Here is a 20,371-nt window from a genome sequence, read left to right on the forward strand (position 1 = left end):
TCTCATTTACCAGAAAACCTATTGATCTTGGGAATGGGGCTAGAGGGTCTATACCTGGTGTTTAGCTAGGGAGACAGCTTGGGGATGCTGTTGGTCTACTGATTAGCCTGTTGCTCAGCCGCATCTTTGATTGGGCTGGCCAACATAAGTCTGTGAGATATTGCTGGGGGACCCCAGGTTGGTAGTCCTAGGTGAGTTCAATATCAATGCAGAGGCTGCCACTGGGCTGGGTCAAGACTTAATGGCCTCCATGACAATCATAGGGTGCGCCTTTGATGTAGCCTTTGACCCAAGAGATATCAGGGATGGGACCAAGGATGGGGGGCAGAAATACATTTGTTGGCAGCTTCATGGCAATGATGGAAGTGAATTTCATTAATATGACAGTGCTACAAAAACTATCCTGAATTGCAACAGCATATCAAGCTATATCATGGATTGCAACAGTGTATCAAGCATAACAAATTTACAAATCACTAGCAAAATATCACTATGTACACCAATCTGGTTAAAGAGAAAGGACAAAATGTTTTCTAGCCACCTGCAGTTAAAAAGTTCTCACCGGATGAAACCAACAAGATTTTTGCAATATGAATTAAGGTCAAGCTTGAGAAAAAAAACTTGCTCACATAATCATCTTGATAGGTTGGCAGAAATAAAGTAAAATAAATGGCAACTTACAGTGTCATACTGCACATGGCTACCTGAAAGGAAGTGCCACTGAATTCATTGGCCCTTACTCTTGCATTAAGTCTGCAAAGGATTGTATCCTCAAAAGTTTATTTTAACTAAAGTATGCATGAAACAGGGACACGGGTGGTGCTGTGGGTTAAAGCACAGAGCCTAGGGCTTCCCGATCAGAAGGTTGGTGGTTCGAATCCCCGTGATGGGGTGAGCTCCCGTTGCTCAGTCCCTGCTCCTGCCAACCTAGCAGTTCAAAAGCACGCAGTGCAAGTAGATAAATAGGTACTGCTCCGGCGGGAAGATAAACGGCGTTTCCGTGCGCTGCTCTGGTTTGCCAGAAGCGGCTTAGTCATGCTGGCCACATGACCTGGAAGCTGACTGTGGACAAACATCGGCTCCCTCGGCCAGTAAAGCGAGATGAGCGTTGCAACGCCAGAGTTGCCCATGACTGGGCCTAACGGTCAGGGGTCCCTTTACCTTTTTATGCACAAAAACATTCCTGTGAATGACCTTGTAATTATTATAGGCACTACAGGAAAATAAAAGATTTAGAAAGGAGCCAGTGTGCTTTTAAATGAAAGCTGAAGGGGGGAAAAGATTTTATTGACAGATCTCCCAGAGTTGTGCATGCTGTAGATTTAAGTGCATCACACACCTAGCAGGTGCAGATTCTGCCAGTGAGATACACACAATGTTTTGTTACCTGGGTGCATCAAGATAACCAGGTGGTATCTCTAGCTGAGCCAGCAGCTTCCTATATATAAATGCATACAGAAAGTGAGAAGAAGAAAAATATGTGTGTGTTTTAAATAAAAATGAGGGCATAGTTAGCTTTTACAGAAATGAAAGGTAAGGAAGGATGGTTTCACAGCTGCTTGTAAATACGAAATCTATACTGCCTTATAAGTTCTTTCATTTCACTGTAGGTTTTTGGTTTTTTTTGCTGTTGTTCAAGATGCTGCTATAAAGAGACCATTTAGCCTGTAATCTGACTGCCATTTACTTGGAAGTAAGCTCTACTGAATTCAGAGAGACTTGCTTCTGAGTAAACATGTACAATATTGTGCTGTTAGCTATTTATTTATTTAGACTTATCGTTCATCCCATCCCTAAGGCTAAGATGCAAATCTGCTACTTCAAAGACCCACCGCAACTGTGAAGTAACCAATTTTCACTAATCAATGCTTTATCCCATTCCTAGGTTGAGGGAGAAATAAATATCCCATGTTACAGGGATATTATATATCAAAGGAATTTCCTTTGCATAAAGGATGATGATCAAAATGCCATGGAAAAAGGATCCTGATTTGTTCCTTATACCTTCCCTACTGATCTGTCTTCTAACAGCTACTGCAGAAAATGAGTCTGGTGTTGCATGGAGATTTAAAAGGCTCTGTGGCAAAAAAAAAAGCCTGATTATTTTCTGTTCAACTTTGGACCTTTGGTCGGAACATCTGGGACCAATGTGTGCAACTTCTTTAGTAGCGATATTATTTTCTTCTTAAATGCTTCTGATTACAGCGGTACCTTGGGTTACAAACACCTCGGCTTACAGACTCCGCTAACCCGGAAGTAGTAACTCGTGTTCCAAGCATGGACTTTCCCTGCCCTACCTGGATATGTTGGGGATTGAATCTGGGACAATCTGCATGTAAAACATGCACTCTTAACATTCACCTATTGCTTGTTACCTAGCATCCTTCCTATAACATCCCCCGAGACAGCTTTTAAATGGTAAAAAGAAAGACACGCCCCCAGCTGTTTTTGGTGGCTGAATCTTAACTCCTGAAATGGCACCAAATCACCTCTCACATAATAATTTAGAGAACTGGGTGGCCATTTCAACCCATTCAGCCGTAGGTTATGCTAATGGTCTCCTTACATTATTCATTGTTGTAGCATCCACACAGCATTGTTGTCATATATATTTATATCTCCCAACGATATCCTGTACACAAACACACACATAAAATCTGGTTTATCCCCCTCTTAAAATCTGTTCTGTGCCAATCTCTCTTTCTAGCGTTGCAAACTGGGGAGGGTGGGGGGAGGAGATAAATGGAACAAGGGACTTATTTTCTATCTAAAGGATGGATCCATGCCATCCTTCATTTTATTATTCACTGAGAGCATCTCTGTTGGGGCAACTACTAAGAACTCTGCTCTAAACATAAGCTCTTTTGTGAACCTAAGTCCTAGGTAGAGGCTTGAGGAGTGGTTCCATAAGTATCATTAGATGCTGGGCTCCTCAGCATCACTCCCTTGAGAAATGTGCAAATGTTGGGTGCGACAAACCAAAATTGATTGCGCTCTGAATCTCATTTTGGGTACATACCTGCCTTTGCAGCTTGCTTTTGCTGATTACAGGCCTATTTGAAGGAACCCATAGTCTCTGTAAATTCACACTTTGTCCAAAAATAATCCTTCATTGGCACTCCGGAAAATGAACTTTCGTCTTGCAATCACTGTTACACACTCTGTTTTTTGAATCCCAACACTTAAAAACAATTGGTGTCCAAGACCCTCCTCAGAGAAACTTACATCACTTGTGTCTTTCTGCTCAGTGTTGTTGTTGTTGTTAGCTGGAGTATGTTGTTGTATGAGTGGACCAGAACAGAAGACCTTGGTGACAACAACCAATAACTGCTGTAGTTGACTAGGGCCACATTGGGCAAAATGTGCCCACTAGAATTCTATGGTCTCCAATTAGCTGAATAAATCTCAAGGGCACAGGGACTAGAATAAAGACTTGTTTGTTGCAAGAACATCTGTGTGGTTTGCTTCCAGAAACCTGACTATGGGTATGGTTTTCTGTGCTTGCACAATGATCTAGAACCAGATTTCTGAACCTTTCTGCATGATTTGTTTGAACACCAGGGGGACAGAGCCTCCACTCTGACAGCTCCATTCTGGTAGCTGAGTTCTCCTGCTGCATACTACACTCTTATACTGATGCCAAATGAATCTTTGCCAATCTCAGAATCTCACTAGCTTCATTGTGAATAGATCTCAATTTTGTTTCCTTTTGCCTGTTTGAAAAGTGTCTGCTCAGGTGTAAATGCTGATAAATTGGTTCTGGATATGCAAATACTGAATCCTATCCTTGAAGGGACATAGAGTCAATCATGTGGCTCCCAGGTACAGCATGGTGTTGGGTCAATTGGGCCCCCTCTTTACACCATGTGCCCTATGGAACCTGATTCTATTCATGTACTTCCTAGATGAAAACTAGTTACGAATGTTCTGTGGGGATTCCAAAAGGGCCCACCTTCAGATATAGTTCTTGTGCCTCAATCAATCAAGGTATGATCTCACTTTCCTTCTAACGATCACTACTTCATATGATTGCTTTGTGATCTGACATTAGAAGAGTAATTAGAAACTACTGAAGTGGCTTTGTACATGCATGCTACTGATACCAGTATCTCCACAAACTTTGCAAGATGCATGAGATCAATTGCACCTAGCTAAGACCTTAATACTTCTCACTGTCAGATGCCTCTGCTCACTAGGGCAGTTGGTTGGTCACGATGAGAATGGGATTCAGCACTAGGTGGGCCACTGGCCTGACTGAGCAGGCTCTTCTTACCTTCTTATCTACTATTTCAGCAAAAGATGGGCAGCTATCTCCCACCAATCCAACGCTGCTGGAAACCACATTGTGGACAAGACACAGAGATATATAAAGTATAGAAAAAACCATTATGTTGCATGAATAGAAGAATTCCTGGTGCATACAGAAAATCTATTTTAAAATGCATCCAAAGATGAAAGTGAAAACTACCCAGAGAAATCAATGGAGAAATCAAAAATTTCAATGTAAATGGTTCTGGGCACAACCACAACCGCATGACAACAGGCATGGAACTTGGAATGACCACTGGAGAAGAAGGGGAAAGCTGGCATAGGAGGGTGGACTGAAGTGGTTTGAACCCTCAACAGAAGCAATCTATGCTGCAACACTTTTCTCCCAGAGCACCACTTGCACAAACTATTTAAAAACTCTTAATGCCATCACTGACATGTAGGGTTATTTGCAAATGTAAAGTACAATTAATTGCTGGCCCTTTTAGTTCATAATATTTAGGGCTGTGGGTTATTAGAGGTGTTTTTAATTGATTAACTGTTTTGCTATTAACTGATTAATGAGCCAATTAAAATAAATATGACAGTATCTCAATACAGGTGATATATTGAGGAAATTTCATCACAGCAATATTCTTTCAACTAAGTATCCATAATACATATCCAAGTATTTTTGCTAAAAAGGGAGCTGCTGACTCCACACACACCCCATCCTGACCATCTCAAAGGCATAAATGTGGGAGTCAGAGCGCCGAACTAGACATTGCACTTAATGAAAAGTTGTTATTGTTGTTGCTTTTAATGCAAACAGCAGTATCAGCTAGGCAGATGACAATTAGTGTGATTGCAGCAGGCAGGGAGGGGCATTTAACCCTTTCCTCCCCTCCTGTGGTCCTGAAGCTGGTATTTATATTGGGAAGATATCCCACAACGAGGGACATTTAAGTGAATAGGAATGTATGAATGAGCACAGGATCATCATGCATGTACCAGCCAACATGTACCAGGAAAGAGTTTAACATAGATTGATTGCTATAATGCAATCCACTCTGAAACCCCCACTTTGTACAAATATATATAGGATAAATCCAATAAAACACATATATTTAATGTATAGTTAATGAAAGCTGGCCTTTCTGTTCTCACCACCACCATCGTTAAAAGGACCATTATAAGTTTCTGCCCCAGTGCTTTGAATCTAACATAACCCGTGCTCTTCCCAGATGGTGAACAACATTTCAGAGCTAAGGAAGTGGCACTTTCCCCCTCCTGACTTTCAGAGGGTTCTTGCCTGAAAGAGGAAGAGCAGGATGGACAGAAAGCAGGGAGGGCAAGCCGCCAGAAGCAGTGGGCGAGAGGAGGCAAATGGGTGCAAGAGAGTCATACTGGTTATGTGGATAATAATCACACTGAAGAATTGTCTGCAAAATTACTTATAGTATCTAAGCTTATTATCTGTCACTACTAAGATTTAAGTCCATTAAAAGAAAATTTACGGGCTTGTTTTTAAAATCTCTTTAGCAAAGAAAAATTGGTCACCTTGGTACAGTTATGCTAACAACACCTTATATCTAGGTTTTTACCATTGTGTTGGGTTAGTTAATGCATGGGTTGTAAATCTAACCCCATATGTTCCAGTAGTATGTTTCTTTAAAAAAACACACATCAAAAATGCCCACATGTATTATATCGAAAGAGATACATTCATTTTATTAGACATTATCTGGATTATTTCCCCCAAGATGGATTTGAAAAGCAAATAGATGGGAGCTATCCACATTTCAACCTCTGTATTTGATAAGATCAGCTTTCCTATTATATCAAAATGCAAACCCTTCCAGAGCCAAGCTACTTCTCTTATTACAGAAAGAAAGCAGTTTTTTATATATAAAAAAATCTCCAATAAAAATGCAGACAGATGGTTACATTCCATCATTAACTTCAAAACAAAATAAAAATATTAACTTATCCACTGCTACTAAACATACCAAGACGAATCCTGTGTCTGGTAGACAGACACTTCATCATAAGCTGAAAAGAACAATAATGTACCCTTCTCTCTTTGTTATTATTTACTATTATTATTAAATACCAAGAGCTCAGAGCTATTAGGAGATAAGGAAAAAAAGGTATAAGCTAAACAGAGAAAGGCACCTGAGACCCGGAGCTTTCCACTGTTGCCATTATGAATCCACATTGACATTTCTCCCCCGCCTCTTTAAAAGCACTGAGGGACTGTTCTCTATTAACAATAACAGCAACCTATAACTCCACCCCCCAAGAAAATATTTTGCCCAGGGTCATCTATTCCAACCCCCTGCAAAGCAGGAATCTCAACTAAAATATCCATGACAGGTGATCATCCAACCTCTGCTTTAAAACCTCCAAGGAAGGAGAGACCACCCCCTTCCAAGGAAGACTGTTCCACAGTTGAACAGCTCTTACCACCAGAAAGCTTTCTCCTGATGTACAGTTGGCATCTTCTTTCTTGTTACTTGAAGCTATTGGTTAGGGTCCTACCCTCCAAGTCCTACCACAGTTAGGTGTCATCTGCAAATTGGATGAGCACCCCCCAAAATCACCTCATCCAAGTTGTTTATAAAGACGTTGAACAACAGGCTCAGGACATAACACTGTGGCACCCCACTTGTCACTTTCCCCCAGGATGATGAGGAACCATTGGTGAGCGCTCTTTGGGTTCAGTCAGTCAACCAGCTACAAAAGACGCTCAACTGGATATTTTGTTTACTGATTCTGTAGAGGCCAAAGGCAATGGTTTTAGGTGGTATCCAACGCTGCTCTCTCTGTTGATGGAAGATATCCATCAGCAGCATGCAGACAGAAACAACATCTGGCGATTCCTCCTCCCCCAATGCACTGCTTGAATCTATTTAGCAGGGTCTCCCAAACATCTGGAGAAGATTTAAGGAGAGGGAATAAGAGGGGGGATACCTTCTCCAAAAGCCTTTTTATCTTCTACCTTAGGGAGGGATGGGAGACTGCGGTGGGAAGGGTGCATCTCTGAAAACTGCCTCCCTCCCCTTCCTGCTGACTGATGCCTTCCATCAGCAGAGGAGACAATGCTGGATAGCACTCTCATTTGAAGAAATTACACTTTCTAGATGCAACATGCTGGCTTCCTTGAACCTTTTCTGCCTCTCTAATGGGATGCTATACCTGCATATACTCCTGGTTAAGAGAGTTTATTCCATGTTGTGTCTGTTCATTACTGCAGCATTGAGACTTGGGTTTAGGAACGAAGGAAAATAGAAAATTGCCTTATACTGAGCCATTGGTCCATCTAGCTCAGTATCTGACTACGGGCAACAGTTCTTCATGATTTTAGGTCAACTCTACCTGGAGATTCTGAAGGTGGAAGCTGGCACCTTTTGCATGCAAAGATGCCCTACCACTGAGCTGCCACTATTCTTGCCCGCATGGTGGTCAATGCAAATTGATAATCAGCAACATTATCAGGAAAGATCAGCTAACTTTCCGCTGCAATGTAGCCCACAGCTGCACATGCGATAAAGCCCATTTAGTAGGCTTCAGTGCAGCCATTATTTCTGTCCTTTTCTTTTCCCTCTTTTTTAATTTCAAGTTCTACACTCAGGATGCCACAAAGAGAATTACAGGTTAAGCTTCTGAACAACTGGAGAATGTGGCTCAGCAGGGGGGAATGCTATTCTTGGACATTAGAAGCAGCTGTGTTTATTTTCAGTGACCAGGATATTACTAAGGTAGTGTTTCTTTTCAATTCAGAGGGTCACATTTTTTCCAGAATACCCGTGTTCCTCTTAGCATTGAATTTCATTGTTATACTTCCACAGCAATGACAAAGGAGGCACGGACCTTTTTGACACACATCCAGGTGAGTTGTCCCACACCAGCTAATTATAATTATACTGCATATGCAACGGCACTTATTTCAATCAATTCAGCAAGTGTTGGTCTGATGCCTAACCCTCAAGTCAATATGATCCACAGCCCTGATCCCATGCATGTTTACTCAGAAACAAGGCCTACAGAGTTCAGTTGGGCTTGCTTCCAAGTTAAATGCGCACAGGGTCACAGTCCACATCAATTTAAACCTGTAATTAGTGTATAATCTGGAGTCGACAGCATCCAGGGAAAAAAAGAAAGAAAATAAAACCTAGTACAGTCTACGGCAGGGCACTTATTGATATCGATTTTACCACTTTGGGTTTTTTTTACCAGGAAATTAGAGAAATAAACATCACACTAGCATGCCTATGCAATAATGCAGCCTGTTCAACTTCAACTTTATATGCACCTATATACTGAACCATTCACACAACCAGGAACCCCTTCATAAAAAGCAGTGTCAAACATGAGAATAACAAAACAGTCACAGCATTCCAGTCAGGAATCTGCCTATGAGCCTGTGCAGAGCTCAGCATGGCCAAAAGGACTCTGAGTAATAGTCTACAACTTTAGCTACTTCAACCTTTGACCAATTCGTGTCTTGCTTTTTCTATTTATGTATTTTGATTCTGAGCTGTTAAAAAAAATGAAGTCTCCTACATATCAACACTGTCTAAAAACAAACAAACACCCAATGCAAAATATGTACAAGCTTTGGACGACAAAGGTTAACATAACATTACTTATTATTATTTATTATTAAATAATAAATAATGCTATTTATTATTAAATTAATTTCATGTCAATTTATTTATTTATTTTTAAAAGCACCCCAGCTTTTGCTTCAGATTGAGGCACTCATGGTATCTTGCATCAACAAAATCAATTTTTCTTTTTCTTTTTTTAAAAAATATGAAAATATTTACCTTTATGTGCAATCATAATTTAGAATCTGAACCTACTGACTGAATGAAATAACCACAATCTGAGCAGGTAACAAAAATTTAACAGCATATATCCACTGTAAACAACTGAAGATCTGGACTGGGCTGCAAGTGAGACACCACCACCAAGCTTTAATGGGAGTAAATTTTACTTGCCATGAAATGGTGCAGCGGCTGTGGAACTTTATTGTTCACTGGAAGGTCCCAAATGGCTTGCTGGAGAAGTATGCCACTCTAAGAGAAGCATGACAGCTGTAGCCAAAACATGTGTCTTTGGTGAAGAACATCAACAAAGGATATCCTTGCAGTAGGCTTGGGAATCCAAACTGGAGATCATTTTAGAATATCCTATATTGCCTGAAGGAGTGCAGCATAAGGAAGGTGAGGACCAGGGTGCTGACTGGGCATGGCAGACCTATGTGATGGGCTTCTCCCACATGGTTGGAAGGATGTTCAGATGCACTTCCTCAGGGAAGCAGCTCCTATCCTTTCACAAATGAGGCCAAGTGTGGGGACCTGGTAAGACTCAAGTATCTGTGAGTGCCCAAACAGCCACTCACAGAAGCCAGAGATCTAAATTTGGAGTGCTTATGCATTCTTAGTTTCTACAGCTCTTGCTTGGATTCCTGGACGTCCCAGAAGCCTGGGAAGAAGGAATTTAATGGAGCTGCATAATGAGGCCCTCTGTGTCTTATAATGGATCAGGGGTATCCTATTTTGGACAGCAGCTTCCTCTAATTCCTCCAATTTCAGCTTCTTCCTGCAATTACTTTTTATCTGTTTCTAGAAAGCAGCCAATATGGGGCTGAGTATACCTCCAATGAGAGGTGGGGTGACTTCTGAGAAGACCCTGTTCCAAGTGGAGGCCAGATGGAACACTGAGCAGCTTCTCTGAAAGATCTCAAAGCATCTGGGCAGCATTATATGAATCTATATCAATTGTATAGTATTACTGAGTACAGCTTCAAACATTCAGTAAAAGACCACATCTATATAGGATATAAACAGAAAGACCACATCTATATATTAAATAAATGTATAAATACATATAAATTGCATACACAGGATGGTTCAAAGGAGGCAATTATCTCATAGACCAGGGGTACCCAACATTGCTTGACTCCAACTGCTATCAGCCCAATCATGAATGACAGGAATTTCCCCCCCAGCAACACCTGGAGGGCACTACATTGACCAGCCACAATGCTCACCCCCATTGTGCATGAGCAGAAAGTGTTTCCATGCATAGCAGCATTGGTAGTTTTCATTTACAGGCAATATGTTCTACCACTCCCAACTTGCTCATTGGATCAGCTGCACTGTCTACTCATTCACCATACAATCCAACACTCCTAAAATATATTCTGTCCCGAAACAATGGAAAGGGGAGAAGTGAAGGGACCAAAGAGATATAAGAGAAAGGAATTTATCTTCTGAATTCCTTGCTTTTATTTGATTTAATGATATCTCAATACAACATTTATGTGTTTTTATGTGCAGAGAGCAGGAAGGATATTTGATAATAGGCAGAGATAACTTGCCACGAGAGCAAGAAGAAATCTACTTATTTGACTAATCAAAAAACATACTTAGTGATTTGTAACAGAAGAGTAAAATGAACTCTTGCGTCTCAAGAGGTCTGCAATATGATCTTCACAAAAGGTAGCTTGCCAATTTAATTGAGGTAGTAGTTATTTAATTTTTTTATAGATAGGTATAGCTTTCAATAAAACCACATATGCCTATAACACTGCAATGGCAGATGCGTCTCGATTATTAGAGGTGGGCTCTAGGGAATATATACAACCGATCTTGAAATCTGTAAGCAGCTGTTTGGAAGAGGGGGGTGAAACATTGCAACACACACACACGTTCCTTAAGTGCAGTAATGTTTTGTTATTTTACTGCAGGTGTATTACAGAGATGAAATTTAATAACTTATTGTATACAATACCAATAAAGCAGGAAAGATTCCAGGCCCTGATGTTCATGAATAAAGTACAAATTAAGAGACAGATAGTGTGAAATAGTGTGGGGGTGGGGTGGGGTGGGGAGGAAGGGAATGAGAGAATATTTGTCACCTGATTGCTATTAATTTTAATGATGTGGTACAAAGCAAGAGTTTGCAAAGACTGATGATCACAGCACTCATCTACATCCAACAGTAAGCATGTGTGCACACTGGGTACAGCAGGGTGGGATGTGAGTAAAAATTGTAAAATAAAATAAAATAAAATAAAATAAAATGACCTACCAATGATCTGATTCAGGAGGCACAAGTTAAAATCCCCAGCAACTATGAAAATCAGTGGGCAATGTGTGGCCAGCCACTGTACCTCACCCTAACAATCCTCACAGAAATGTGGGACAGGGAAGAACCAGGAACACCACCGCTAGCTCTTTAGAAGATTTAAATGCAATAAACAATTTTCGATAAAGCAAAAATCACTTTGGTACACTAACAGGATTTGTTGGAAGCTATTCATTGTTTGACATAACAATATATTATTTATTGATTACTGTTTAATTTCTTTCTGATCCATATATTGTACATTTTATTTTACGGGTTCATTGTGATACCAGCTGCCCTGAGAATTTGTTTTATGATGGGTGGATAATAAATTAGTTTTAAAAATAAATAAAACCGACACAACTCATCAAATACCTCCTAAAGGCTACCAGTTGTGGTTTCGCTTATCTCACATAATTATTTCTGCCAGGACAGAAGCCTTATTCTTTTTTGGGGTAGGTGAATTAGAGGGAGGTCTACATGTTACACACATACATAGGAAACAGAAGCCCAACACCTGCTTTTCCTAGAGAACAGCAGCTTTGGGAGAAATGCAGAGTATCTCTCTAGTTGAAGTAGGCTACTGCCAACTTCCTTCTGAACATTAGAATACCTTCTCTCTTACCAGAATGTAATACTTTCCAGAAATTAAGTCAGAAGCTGGATTTGTTTAACCTCCATGTTTTACTTAAAAGGAACAAAATCCCTTACCTAATTCCTCACGTTAAATTAAACTACAACTAATTTAAATATTAAATTAAACTGAGGTCAGCAAGTTCTTGCCGAGTGAACTGCAACTCTATCGAAATGTGTCAGGTTTCTATCATTGGCTTCAATGGGATGTGAACTACACCATAGTTTACTGTGACCCTGTCCTTTCCTTGGGCATATATATCCATAGATATCATTGGGAGATGATTCTTGCACTTCCCTTCAGTTTTAATGATGGAACTTCCCCAGTTCTTCTTCAACATCTCTAAAGACAGTTAAGAATTTCCCATTAGTGGTTTCCTGGCCACAACGTCCATTGCAGTCCTGGTATTCTCCTCTCACTAAGAAAGAGGAATTTCACAACAAGAGTAGGTGAAAAGAAGGTTGGAGCCATTGAGTCCTTTCTTTACCATCCTAACAGATCTGCTCCACTTCCGAATGGGGAGGAGTTGCAGACAGACCATGTGGCAACACACTCGGCGCAGAGGCGGGACGATGTCCCGCGTCATCGTGAGGGTCCTGGCTGCGTCATGGTCCACAGCCGACCAACCCCGCTGGCCAGGGGCGTGGCCGGGACCTTTTAAGCAGCTGCATGGGCCAGCCAACTTCCTTCTGGCTTGGTTCTTTAAGTCAGAAAAGCTTGGTGAAAGTTGGGAATTTTTCTGTCTAGCAGCGCAATCTGAACCATGTCTAACAGAAGTATGCCTGTTAAATTCAATGAAGCTTACTGCTAGGTAAGTGTATTTATGATTTCAGTCTTAACCATTAAGAGTAAGGTAACTTTCTGAATCTTAGCCAATCTGTTTTTGACCTACCTTTCCTAAATGGCCATGGGTGGGGAATGTGGCACTCTCAGCGCCATTAAGACCCATCAGTTGAATTTAAGAGGCTCGTAAAGTCTTTCATTTTTTTAAATTTTGCAAATAACGAAGTTAATACAGTAAATAATCAAAATACGTATACACAGTGACTATAATAATTATAAATTTGCTGTTTTAAATGGTAGTATCTGAATGTTTAACTGAAATACCGAACAATGCATTTTTAACACCAAGTGGATCATATTTATAAATGTTCCTCAATGATAAATATTCCAAATTAACTTATCGGGAAGCTTTATGTTCACTTTTTGATGCATGTAAAATGAAATAATTGTTGTACTGTATTGCTAGTATTACACTGCAGTGATATTATAACTTCCATAACGATTATGTACTGTTATTATAGATTGCTTATTTCCTGTGAATCATTTCAGTACAGAATTATTTACGGAAAATGCAGTATATAAACTGCCTAACATAAAATATCTCCCTGAAAATAGAAAGCAGGCAAAGAGTGGGGCTGAAACCTTTCTCTCTTAGTTTTTCATTTGTCCCGAGTTTTCTATTTGCATAGGGTGTTTTGTTTTGTTTTGTTTTTTGCTTTTTTTACATAAAGTGTTATCAACCACCTAAATTCTGAAGTATTCTGAAGTAGCATACAGTGGTACCTTGGTTTACGAACTTAATCCGTTCCGGAAGTCCGTTCTTAAACCAAAGTGTTCTTAAACCAAGGCGTGCTTTCCCATAGCAGCGGGGGACTCAATTTACAAATGGAACACACTCAACAGGAAGCAGAACATGTTCTGCTTCCAAGGCAAAGTTCACAAACCAAAACACCTACTTCTGGGTTTGCAGTGTTCTTAATCCAACTTGATCATGAACTAAGCTGTTCTTAAACCAAGGTACCACTACACTGCATTTCTATAGCCTTATTATGATTAATTTCTGCTCTGTGTACAACCTCATTCCCAGTATACGAGAGGGGGTGGGCTCTCCTTCCTTGGAGTTTTTAAAGCAGAGGTTGGATAGCCATCTGCCATGCATGATCTAGTTGAGATTCCTGTATTGCAGGGGGTTGGACTAGATGACCCTCAGGGTCCCTTTCAACTCTACAATTCCATGATTCTACAAGTAGTTATTGCTTGACTGTTGGTGATGAGTTCTGAACAAAACTGAAGGCAAAACACTGAGAAAGCTCAGTGGTAGTACACAATGGAAGGAAAAGGTGCACTACTTGATCCCTGCTGTTGATAGGTGAATAAGAGCGAAAGGCACTGATATGCATACTGCCAAGGCCACTGCATGAGTGCAAGATGTCTGTGCAGTAGTTTCCAGTGACCAGCACAAACCATTGATGTAATCAGATTATGTCATCCCTGCTCATCCAGTGCCACCTGCTAGTATGAACACAAACCATTAAGTGGTGACGGTTGTCCATGTACCACAAATAAGAGAACGTCTCATGTTGCTTAGAGCATAGTGCTTCCTAAGTTTGTATGCCATGGGGGAAAGAGGTGCAATAGATATTGATGCACTGACGTCGTGATCTCTCAGCAAGAAAAGAACTTATTTGCCTGCAATAGTTTTAGTGACTCACTCACAAAAAGTAGAAAAAGAGAATGTAAGAAGCTGGTTTTTGTTTTGGGATTTTTATTTCGCTTTGTTTTTGTTTTTGTTTTTTTTGCTGTAAGCATCTGGTGATATTTGTTTGGGCACTCATATCTACAAATAAAGGGTCAGACTTCTTAGCTTTAATGAGAGTAATTTCCATTCACCTTTCAGGTCCTGTCAAATTTTTCCATTTATAAGCCTCCTTTAATCTCTGCTTGAACATTTCGCAACAAATCGAAGACGGCAGGCAGCCTCTCACTCTGCAAAAATAGTTATTTCTTGACTATATTTTGCTATAATGAAGTTTTGTTGTATTTTAGTAACAGGATGTTAAAATAAATATATTGATAGCTCCTGCACCGTCCATGAACTTTCTGCTTTCCCTAAACATTTCACTTGGTAGACAGGTTGTCAATGAATGGTTCAAAAATATTAAATAATTTATGGCAGAATCCTACACATGGAGGTACGTGGGTATAGGGTTACAACATTAGTACCTTTCCTCCAAAAGATTGATGATAAAAACGATTTATTGGCTAACAGTAAATATTTTGAGTACTGTATATTTTCTAAGCAAAATTCAAAGCTCCAGTGCTAACCATTAAGGCCATATATAGTTCACAAGAACTTGCCCGCATACTGAGGTCATCTTCTGAGGTCCTTCTCTAGGCAGCCCCACCTTCAGAGGTTCGGTGGATGGTGCCCCAAGAAAGGGCCTTTTCAGTTGTGGTGAACGACCAAGTAACATCCTCCCTGGGCATAAAGGTCTAAATAAACAGAGAGTTAGGGAATTTGCTATCATGCGATGGTGGATGGCACAAATGCCTTAAAGAGAGGATTATACATTAATGGAGGACAGACGGAGCATCAGTCACAGTAGCTAAATGAAACCCCCATTTCAGGAGTGGAGCACTTGAGGGACGAACAATGGGATAATGGCTTCATGCCCTGCCCATGGTCCTCTAGCAGGCAGTTGACTGTATATTCTGCATGTTTATATTTTATTATCAGGTGGACTTTATTTTTATTGGTGATTATAAGCTACTTTGTATACATGTACATGGGGTATATAATAAGAAATAAAATAAATACGGATGGAAACAATATTCATTTCACCTGGTCCAGCAGGACTCATCTCATGTTCTTAAAGTATGCAACATCTCTTGCTTCTTATAGTTCAAAAATAAACATCATTTTATTGATGTGTAGAACTGCATAACCACATTTTGAGTAAAATTTGATAGGCCTTTAGCAACCCGCTAAAAATACATCAGCACTTGGATCTGGCCCTAGTTGCCCTCGGCTAACGCTAACCACTTTCAAGCATGACCGAAAAAACTTTTATTTATTTAAGAACTTATACTCTGTTTTTCAAAGCAAAACGTAAAAAGAAAAAAGCCTTCAGAAAACTTCTTACAATATTCAGCTAGCAGTAAATACAAAAAACCCAAACAGTTGAATATTGCAAACAATACAACAATGTAAATTCATTTTCATTTTTTACAAAACCCCAATGAATTCTTATCAGTGAAAAGGCCTGTCTTTCTGGGAAGGTATTATCAGGGAACCATCAGAGCCCTGCGGGGTGGTGGAAAGGCTCTGCGAGGTTGAAGGTTCCAAACACCACCAGAGCAGCAGGGGGACATCCTGCGGGAGCAACAGGCAGGAAGAGAGCTCCATGGGGAAGGGGCTGTGGGATGCTCCAGGTTCCCAACCCCGACCAAGCGGCTCAGTGGAGGAAGGGGCAATGGCAGTTCCGTCGCCCCAATTGCGTAGAGGGGTGAAACGCGGGGATGGGAGGAGGAGACTTGGGGTGCCCAAGTTCTTTTGTTGGGGGCGCTCTTGAAAAGCGCCACTTCTGGGATCTGAGAGTGACTAAGACGGTCACAGACTTTTGAGCTCCTCAATGTATATAGTTGTACAATAAATAATGTAAATAAGAGGATCCAGAGTCAGGACTCTTTACTCGTGAGAAGCCACCACAGAAACCTTACAGGTATGTAGAAACAAAACAAGTGTCCAGAATATGACAAAAAGTACAGATTGCTGTTGCCTATCTAATTTCAAGGGGAAGCAGATTCCAAAATGCAAGGGCCACTATGCAAAAGGCTCTAGTCTTAACAGTCACAGGGCAAGTCTCCAGCTTATGTGGAACCCCAAGGGCCCCCCAGATGATTATCATCACTGGGGCTGAGATTTAGGGAATAGGATGATCCCTCAGAAACCCTGGTCCCAAGTTACATATTGCTTCGTATGATAACATCAAAACCTTGAACTTTCAATTCCTATGTTTTTTTTTCTGCCCATCTTCTTTGTTGGGATCAGTCATTTACCTCCATGACCGTTGACCGAGCTTGACCTTGCTATTTTACTTGGCTAAGAGTTTGTTTTCTGTGTTTCATAGCAGGTAATCACTATTCTTGGATTATTGTTCTTCACCCACCTCCCCTGGCATTTTTCCAGGAATGTTTGAATCTGTGTTCCTTTCAAATGTAAATCGGCATTGTCAAAAAATGTCCAGCCACTTCCTTATTTTGAGGACAATCAGAACTAGGTAGGTGCGCTCAAGCATCTGTTTCAAGGATTAGGGCTGCCTGCAACTGGACTTTACAAAACTGTACACAAGAACATTAAGTAACAGTACCACCGTGGAAAAGTTATGAATAACATGGCTGTTAGATATGGACATCATCGGTTTCCACTGATTTATAGAGCAATTTCTTAAGATGAAGACAGAATTAGTCAGCTGAGTATTTATTTATCTATTTATTTCAAGAGAAGAAGTTGTGTATTGGTCTGTGAGAAATGACAGGACTTTCAGTGGTCAGCTCAAAGGTTATTATAATGGAGGGGGAGCAAATAAAACAGGGTTGGTGAGCAGAAATGGATGAACATTGGGAAATCCTAATTTTCTATTTCCATTACAGGGGGGAGCAAAGCGCTTTGGGGTGATTAAAGGAGATGGCGGGGGGCGTAAAATGGGGAGGAAAAAACCCAATGCTTTATTCAAACTCACAAGGCAACGATAAGGAAACAAGGCAGCAATTTTGAAATGACTGGCTGGGAATCCACATGGCCAAACATAGTATCTTCCAAGCAGATATATCCTTCGGGAGACAAACCTACTTTCTATAGGTAGGTGTATTTCATTCACAGGATGACTTTTACTTTTGCTGAGCATTACGCGTAGGCATTTATTGTTAGACAGATTTGCAACAGCATCATATATCTGGACACAAAGGAACTGTAACACAGCTAAATAAACATGCAGGATCAGTGACGGTACTGATGGTGGCACTACAGCAAACTCTAACCTATAATGAGCATGGAATAATTTTAAATAAGTAAAGTATTCGCCAGAGCCTTGAAATGAATCAAAGGACTGTTATAGGAATAGTCAGGAGGTTGAATATGAAAAATGCACCCAGTGAGCTTTCTTTCTACTTTTTTTGCTTGAAACAAAAGGAAAAGCTATTTTCTTTTTCCATGAAGTATCTAAAGTCTCAGGCAGCTTGAATGAAAATTTCACAGCTTAAGGGGACTTTGCTCTAACTAAAGTCGGCAGGGAAATCTTGTTGCTTATAATAAGGAACCAGTATAAATTATTATTAGCTACAGAATCACACATAAAGCTGTCCAAAATCACATAAGACTACTTCCCCAGCCAACAAAGAGGGCCCCTCTGAAAATTGCAGTTTGTTCCACCACCACCTGCAAAAAGGAAGCATGTGGTCAACCTCCTCCTCTCTCACTTAGAACAACCTCTGCCTTGACCCTCAGAAACCAGATACACAGGAACAGGCCTTCCACAGGAATTGAAAGCTTTACACTAGAGACACAGCACTAAGCTGTTCATTGCCTAAGCTATCTGCTCTGAGCACTTGCAGCCGCATTCCAAAGATGTTTCCGTTGCCCTGGAATGGCTGTAAATTTACTTTTCTGTGGAATTCCTCCCAGAAAAAAAAGTGGGGTGAATTGCACTTGATAACACATGCAGCCCTTAAGTTCTTGTCCCAGCCACTCTCATGTCTCATTTCCACAAATCTCTGGCTACAGATCTGGACAGAACTGATGGCTTATCTGAGTAGGCTGGGAAGTCAAAACTCGAAAAAGCTAACAGATGCAAGAAGGCAATGGAATGCCAGCTCTAAGGATACACTAATACTAAGTGTGTGTACTTTTCAAGGCAAGATCCTATTTAATTACTTGAATTGTTTATATTTTTCTATGCTTAATTAAACAGAGTAGCAACCCGCAGCCTCAAAATCCCACATTGTTCCCCCCATATCACTAAGGGACTTGTCCATATTAAAAGGATAAAAGGGGTGGGGGAACACATACCCCCCTTCAACAAGAGAAATAGCATGCTTCTTTTGCTAGCTGAGTTAAAACTCTGTAAAGTTTGGATATTAAAAAGAGGGTATTAATCCCTCTCTGTAGTTTTCAAAATTGAGTAACTACTGCTTCAGAAAGAAAGAAAGAAAGAAAGAAAGAAAGAAAGAAAGAAAGAAAGAAAGAAAGCAAGCAAGCAAAGGTTCGAAGAGAGAGAAATGAATGGTGAAATTATATTGCAGCATCTTTTTTTTATCACTTGGCTTGAAAGGAGCTTAAACGTTTGGCTATTGATAGCAATTTTAGACTAAGGCGCTCTCTGGAGAGTCAGAAGTATGCAAATGTGGAGTGTTCAGAGGCACAAATACACACATGCTATACCTTTGTATTACATTGGCATTTTATTATTTAATTAAACTACTCTTATTTTTCTAGCTTGCGCATGCTTCCCTTGAGACGGTTTTGCTGTTAGCCTGCTGGCCTTGACTTCCAGCCAAAAACAATTCAGAAACAAAAAGGGACAACAAATCATATTTTCTCAGACATTTTTATCCTTCAATACAACCCTGTTTTCACACAACATCATACAGACTCTATGAAAACTGTAATTTATTGCAATAGCCATCCAAAGCAAGGGTCTTACACATCCTCCGTCGGTGCTCTCCCTTTACAATTCCTTAAGTTGTGCCATTAGTCAGGAATTGTCATGTTGAAAACGGTACTGAAGGAGGTTGATCAATACTCTACCAACATGATACTAGGATATTGAATAAGTTACTAATAGAAATCCACAGACAGTAATCAGAAGAAACTGGACAAATGTCTTAACATCTACATTTTCAAACACAAATTAAATTTTGTTAAAGACCCCTTTGCAAACCATCTGGCATCCTCAGAAAGCAAGACTGAGACTACATAATCCGCAAAAATCATGTTTGGGATAAATCATAAGACCGTATATTTTCCCATATCATGGTTGGTTCTTACCTGGTGGCAACCCTGTAAGTTTGAGTCTCGCCCATATGATGAATAGGAGCCCCTTTCTGATTTACCTGTTTTTTTAAAAAAAACAACAACAGAGAAAGTAGTGTTAGCTGACATATGCATTTCTATAAGTAATATACTGCATAATTATTTTCTTTATAGCAGACTATATTGGGTTACTCTTTCTATCCCTTTTCTTCAGGTTCAACTTCTACAATCCTGGAATGGAACAAAATTCATTTCAGAACTATAATCCACCCTCCATAGAAAATACTCCATTTGCCCAAACTTATTATATGGGGAATAGTTATATGGGGAATGATTATTATATGGGGAATAGTTCCCACTCATTAAAAGGCTTCATCACAGAGTTTAGTCTGGGGGCTACTTGACATTCCATTGTATGGGACACCCAGCAGGTTGGGGCGGGGCCTAGACTGGTGGTATTGGGGAAAGAATAAGCTTTACAGGGCTATAGCAAAGATACAATTCGGAAGGATGCTTCATGGTTGCTTTAAACTGAA

At 40.3% G+C, this 20,371-nt stretch overlaps 1 protein-coding gene across 16 annotated transcripts in view; it reads right to left on the reverse strand.

Annotated features, from left to right (window-relative positions):
• TCF4 (transcription factor 4) overlaps positions 1 to 20,371 on the reverse strand; it is a 344,386-nt gene that overhangs the window by 147,307 nt on the left and 176,708 nt on the right. For all 16 annotated transcript variants that reach the window (XR_004427588.1, XM_033164645.1, XM_033164641.1 and 13 more), the window contains one exon: positions 19,851 to 19,915. Coding sequence is in view for 15 of the 16 variants with exons in the window: in XM_033164645.1 (XP_033020536.1) it covers positions 19,851 to 19,915 (65 nt within the window). In the remaining variant the exon portion in view is untranslated. The remainder of the gene's footprint in view (positions 1 to 19,850; positions 19,916 to 20,371) is intronic.

The sequence above is a fragment of the Lacerta agilis genome, chromosome 11 (assembly GCF_009819535.1).
Source record: "Lacerta agilis isolate rLacAgi1 chromosome 11, rLacAgi1.pri, whole genome shotgun sequence".
Lineage (NCBI taxonomy): Eukaryota > Metazoa > Chordata > Lepidosauria > Squamata > Lacertidae > Lacerta > Lacerta agilis.